The sequence below is a fragment of the Pyrus communis genome, chromosome 14 (genome assembly GCF_041283825.1).
Source record: "Pyrus communis isolate YQ-2024b chromosome 14, ASM4128382v1, whole genome shotgun sequence".
NCBI classification, from domain to species: Eukaryota; Viridiplantae; Streptophyta; class Magnoliopsida; order Rosales; family Rosaceae; genus Pyrus; species Pyrus communis.
The window spans coordinates 11144828-11151143 of NC_142578.1; the positions used below are offsets into that span (position 1 = coordinate 11144828).

The following is a 6316-nucleotide window of genomic DNA, read 5'->3' on the forward strand; positions in this document are numbered from 1 at the left end:
GGAGGTCTGAGGTCGCAAATGTCTGTGGCTTTGGGCAATTGTTTTGATCCGTCGATGTTCGTCTGGAGGTGATATCAGAGGTGTTTTTAGTGTGTGGTGACAGAGAAGGCTCCAAAGGGATGGAGAAAGAAACGAATTCGTGACTTGTGCTTGCAAACTAAAAATAAGGATAAAAAATTCAAAATTACTTATGACCGCATGATTTGTGGTGAACGGTTATGGTGAATTGATCCTGACAAGATCCTTATAGAATGATCTAGAGAGAATCCTGGTCCAGTGATATACATTGAAAAGTTAAAGGACCAAACTGTGACGGAAAAAAGGTTGGAAGACCAAAGTGAAAAATTTGCAAATCTTACGGGCAATTGTGAAATTAACCCACACAAATACAAAACAAATTAACAAAATTACATAATTAAAAAAAAAAAAAAAAAAAAAAAAGGAAAAAAGTAATAGAGATTAAAATTCAGGGGTGCAGCTCTCTTCGGGGGTGTGATTTGTGCAACCTGGCAGCAAGCAATGCAAGCTCTCACCTTTACCTCTCTTCTGCAACACCAACACCAACACCGTCCTCATCTTCTTCCTTCTTTTCACTCCCATTTCCTTCAATTCCAAACCTCCTAACCCCACAAATCACCCAACTGGGTCTCCCCATTCCCATTCAATCCCCAATTGTCCCCCAAAAAGTCCCAATCTTTCTCCACCACTGATTGAAAATTCCAGAGTGATCTGAACCGCCCCAATTGGGTTCCCAAAGGAACCAAAATATCCCCCACAATCTAACACCCTTTGAAAACCCAATGCTGCAAAACCTCTGATTTTTTTTCTTCAATCAACAGAGTGCAGCGAAAAGCGTTGAGCTTTGAGGGAGAGAAGGTCTTAGAGAGAAAAATGAAAGGGAGCCAGAAAGATCAAGAGAAAGTGATTTGGGATCAGATGCGGAGCTCCACAGGGACCCCAATTCCTGGACCCGGCTCCCAATCTCGAGCCACCCCTAAACTCCTCGTCTGGCTCCTCCTCTTCGTCTCTCTCACTTACATCGTCTACACTCTCAAGGTCGTCTCCACCTCACGCGCCGCCTGCTCCGATGACAACGACCCTTTCACCCCTCTCCGCCTCTCCTCCTCCTCCTCCACCGGCAACACCACCACCGCCCAAGATCGGACTTCCCAGATGCTCCAGCTCAAAACCCAACAACCCGATAAAGCAAACCAGCCGACGGAGATAAACGACATCGTTTTCGGCATTGCCGCCTCCGCCAAGCTTTGGAAACAGAGGAAGAACTACATCAAGCTCTGGTACAAGCCCAAGTCGATGCGCGGGATAGTCTGGCTGGACCGCAAAGTAGAGGATAAAAACCCGGAAGGCGTCGGTCTTCCGCCGATTAAAATCTCCGGCGACACCACCGGGTTCGCCTACACGAACAAACAGGGCCACCGGTCCGCGATTCGGATATCCCGGATCGTGAGCGAAACGCTGCGTCTCGGCCTCAAGAACGTCCGGTGGTTCGTGATGGGCGACGATGACACCGTTTTCATCACCGACAACCTCGTCCGGGTCCTGAGGAAGTACGACCACACGCAGTACTATTATATCGGGAGCTTATCGGAAAGCCACCTGCAGAACATTTTCTTCTCGTACGGCATGGCGTACGGCGGCGGCGGTTTTGCCATCAGCTACCCACTGGCGATGGCGCTGAGCAAAATGCAGGACCGGTGCATTCAGAGGTACCCCGGACTCTACGGCTCCGACGACCGAATGCATGCGTGCATGGCGGAACTCGGCGTCCCACTCACTAAAGAACTCGGATTTCACCAGGTCCGTACTCTAATCTGCTCAATTTGATTTGTTTTTGCTTTAATTAGTCGTAATTTGGCTTGAATTTATCTGGGGTTTTTTCCGAATTTGAAAACCCAGCTTGATTTCCTGCCATGGAAACTAGTACACCCGGCATATCCCGAAACTCTCTAGTTTCGGCCGAAAAATCGTCCGAAACACGAATTGGGTCAGTGTCGGTTTGGCTCTGTGCATTGGATTCTGGAACTACAATTAATTAGTGTTTCTTGTTTAATTAAGTATTAGCGAGTTTAATTAATGTTTAATCATCTTCTTAGTTCGATAATTCCCTATACGTTACTTTCCGGTGTCGGCAAATGGTAGATTGGGCCGTTTCGTTGTGTCGGTTCACTAGACCGTAAAACCGGTCTATAAAATTAAAACATTGGGTCCGAGGTGGGGATCTAAGACTGGGCGGGTGCTCGGGATCCGTAGATGACGGGATGGGCCCCACGTGCATTTAAGGGTTAGACCAGGTCTGTCTCACAGCTCACTACACATCACGCGCTTACACAATTTCACATCCCCCACGACCACTTGCTGTCCGTGTACGTCACGCTCCTTCACCGACTCAGTAGAGTCCTGTCGACATCGAATGAATGGAAGCTTCAGTTTTGCCCAACCTCAATTATGTCGGTGGTCTTTCGAGGTGAAGAAGGTTGAAATTTGTTGGTCTTTTTTTTCTTTCTTTTACATGAAAATTTTCCGGTGATCATTTTACATTGATGGATTAAGCTTAATTTTGGCATAGAATTATAGCAGGCAACGGCGGATTTGTTGCGAGCTTTAGGTTAAACCGATATATATTTGTTGCATTCAACGAACGTAGGTGTAGTTTGGCAATGCAGTTCATTAATGAATGTGGGATTAGGTGTTTCGTAATTTTTTCCTTGATTTTGAAGGAGAATCTAGGTTTAGGTTGAATATCTTGTTCTAAAATGGTGGATCCCTCACTTTCGAGCCACTAATCTCTTGTCCCTCATGTGTTACTTTGTCAAGCCGTCTAACTTCTGCTGTCGGCACGGCACATTGTGAAGCATTTAGTAGCCTTGGCTTTTGGTTGGGTAGACCGGTAGTCGGGTATGCCCTGGTTAAAAGAAGTTGGGTACAATTTTCCAATTTTCGCCCAGGGTTCTTCCATTACGTGTACTCAATAGAGCAAGATCCTCCGCTGCCGTTCCCTCAATGTTTTTCTGATTTTCGGGGTTGAGTGAATAAATAGCAGTCTGGCTTCTATATTAGTTTCTTAGTAATGTTCTTATTTTCTGTATGGTTAAATTGTAGATTTTTTCAGATAGATTTGGTGTGAACTTACGGTGCGTTTCTTTCTTATCAATGGCTCTCAGTATGATGTGTACGGAAACCTGTTCGGGCTCCTTGCAGCACACCCAGTGGCACCCTTAGTAACGATGCATCACCTGGATGTGGTTGAGCCCATCTTCCCCAATGTGACCCGTATTCAAGCCCTTCAGCGGCTTTTTGCACCAGTGCAGCTGGACTCGGCAGGAATTATGCAACAATCCATCTGCTACGACAAGTCAAGGAGCTGGACCATTTCAGTTTCATGGGGCTTTGCTGTACAAATTTTTCGGGGAGTCTTTTCTCCCCGTGAGATGGAAATGCCATCCCGAACGTTTTTAAATTGGTACAGAAGAGCAGATTATACTGCATATGCATTCAACACCCGTCCTGTTAGCCGAAACCCATGCCAGAAACCTTTTGTCTATTACTTGTCAAAGGTAAGGTTTAATGCTACGACGAATTCAACAATTAGCGAGTATGTCCAGCATCGTACCCCTCATCCCCACTGCAAGTGGAAGATGGCTAATCCTTCTAATCTCGACAAAGTTGAGGTTCATAAGAAGCCCAACCCGCATCTATGGGATAGAGTAAGTACATTTCAAGAGCTTGCACTCCTCTTTTCCATTTACCACCACTCTGAACTTTCCATTTCACGTATCTACTACTGCACTACACACTTCACCACTACATCTTTGTCGACTGAAACAAAAAATGATGACTAACGCGTTTTCATTCCTTTGTTTTTGGGGTGTGTTTCTGGGCAGTCTCCGAGGCGAAATTGTTGCAGGATCGTGGACTCGAAGAAGAAGGGGACCATGGTGATAGATGTTGGTTTATGTAAAGAGGGTGAGATCAGTGAAATATAAACAGCTTTTTTTCCCTCTGTTTTTCACCAATTGATCATTTAGGCTTAGTTATTTCTTAATTTGTTATCTTTAAGTTCCAATTTTGTTGTATTTTGGGGGAATCCACTGCCAAAACAATCATTAGAAAGACAAAAGAGAAATGTTTCATGTACAAAATATGTAGGCTATAACATTCCAGTGTTGTCTCTGAACAGCAGTTAAATTATTTATTCAATTTATAATTAATTTTCCCCAAAAGTATATATTTTTGTGTGAATTTGTTGATGGTAGATCTTTGGACCCATGTATGTGCTTGTTATGTTTGCCAGAATTCATTCAATGCATTTACCATTTGTGGAACTTAATACACCTTCAGACATGAGTGTTGTACTTACGAAGAGTTGCAATCGTGAGTACAAAGTTTCTTGAAATGGTCACAACATATCTTGAGGAGGAACTCCGCAATCTTAAGGAGCCAAGTTTTCCTTGCACATGGTATCACATACATATTGAATTCGTAGGTGCTAGTAGCTTGATTTTGTGACAATTTAATTACAGTGTGCTTGAGAAAATTTAAAATTACTAAGGAATTCTAAAATGACAAAAAATAGAAATGAGGGAATTTTATTTTCTAGAATTTATGAATTCTTATTTGTTTAACCTAAAAAAACGATAGAATTTAAATACAAAATTTAACGTGTGTATAGGGTTATTAATACATAAATAAAAGATAGTAATTATGAAATGTGTTAGTAGTAGTGGTGGCGACAAAGGTGATGATGGTGGGTGGTGGCGGCGGTGGTGACGACGATGGCGGTGGTGGTGGCGACAATCGTGATGGTGATGATGGGTGGTGGTGGTGGTAGGTGGTGGCGACATGTTGTGGTCGCGGCCAATCATGGTTGAGTTTTCATGTGTTTTTTATTTTTAAACTCTCTTACAGAAATTTGGAAATGACTCATACTTATATGAAATTTAAACTTAGGAATTGAATCTCAAGTTTCAAGTTTTTTTTTTCACAAGAAAATCCTAAATTTTTATATTTATGAACCCAAACAAAAAAATTGATGCACATTCATATGTAAATTATGACTTTTGTCTAAATTTTAAATTTATTTTTATCATATCAACATAATGTTAGAAAAATTGAGTGGTCCCTCCATTACAAATTTCATTTTGCTTTTTCGCAATCTTTATTCTTCACTTTATTTTGTTGTATCGTGCATGTTCTTGCATTAGGTGAGATCGACATGACCCTGGTCTCTCATGTCACGTTGGTCCTTACAAAATGGGACTCTCCCGACTTTTTTTATGTATTTGAAATACAAGTTGAGACATTAGGCCATCTCCAAACTACCCGGTCAAAGGGCCATAAGGCTTAAAATAGTTCGTTTTAACGCAAAAATCGTCTCCAACCGAGAGTTAGGCTAGAGGGCTCGTGGGCCTTGGCCAACCTAAAAAGGAAGAACTAACCAAAGGGTTGGCCAAGAGCAGCCAGTCCGCCAGCCTTATAGCCCAGCCCAAGCACCTGCTACCTGACGTCAGGTTATTGTTTGACTTTTCTTTTTTTTTTAGACGAAATTTAAAAATAAAAAGAAATCTTTTTTATTTTTTATTTTTTTATAGATACCTATGCTATTTCTACCCCATTTCTCACATCATTTTCACCATTCTACATTATCTTACCTCATTTTATTTCAATTCTTCACCAATTTTTCACATCCCTTTCATTCTATAAAGATAAGAAATTCGAAGACTTATTAATTTAGCGACAAGGGACACTCAAAATATGTCTGAAAACCATATTTTAATATGGTAGTTAAATTCAATTAACCATATTAATTCAATTAAAATAATAAATTATGTTTGACCTATGACCCTTTGACCCCCTCGGTTGGAGATGGTTTTTTTGTCAAAGGACTATGTTTGGCCTATAACCCTTTAGCCCCTTTAGTTGGAGATGGTATAAAATATGGTCTGACACTGTTCATTAAAATATTATTTCTTGCAGGACTATAGGGCTAAACATGATCCTTTGGCCATCTTTCGGTTGGAGATGACCTTAGGTGTCTTAATATAATTAGAAAGAATATATTTTTCAATTTCTTTTTAATAATATTATGATATGTAATGTAATGAATCATGTTTTTTTTCTTTTCTAAAGGGGAATAAACTGGTGGCAATTTATGGTTATCCACCATTTTTGGAGGTTGGGAAGACTCACAGAAGCATTTCAACCTCCTTAGCCACAGTCAAGCAGACTCATCGGTTTAGAGCCTCGAACGCAGGATCTCCCTATTTTTTGTATTTTGAGAACTGAAATTTACATCCTT

The 6316-nt window shown here is 41.4% G+C and overlaps 1 protein-coding gene across 1 annotated transcript; it reads left to right on the forward strand.

The window, feature by feature from the left end:
• The first annotated feature begins 485 nt into the window (after positions 1 to 485).
• On the forward strand, positions 486 to 4241 carry LOC137712765 (uncharacterized). Its single transcript, XM_068451919.2, has 3 exons — positions 486 to 1818; positions 3183 to 3725; positions 3903 to 4241. The coding sequence occupies exons 1-3, from the start codon at positions 892 to 894 to the stop codon at positions 4002 to 4004; spliced, it is 1572 nt and encodes a 523-aa protein (XP_068308020.2). The 5' UTR covers positions 486 to 891; the 3' UTR covers positions 4005 to 4241.
• The last annotated feature ends 2075 nt before the right edge of the window (positions 4242 to 6316 follow it).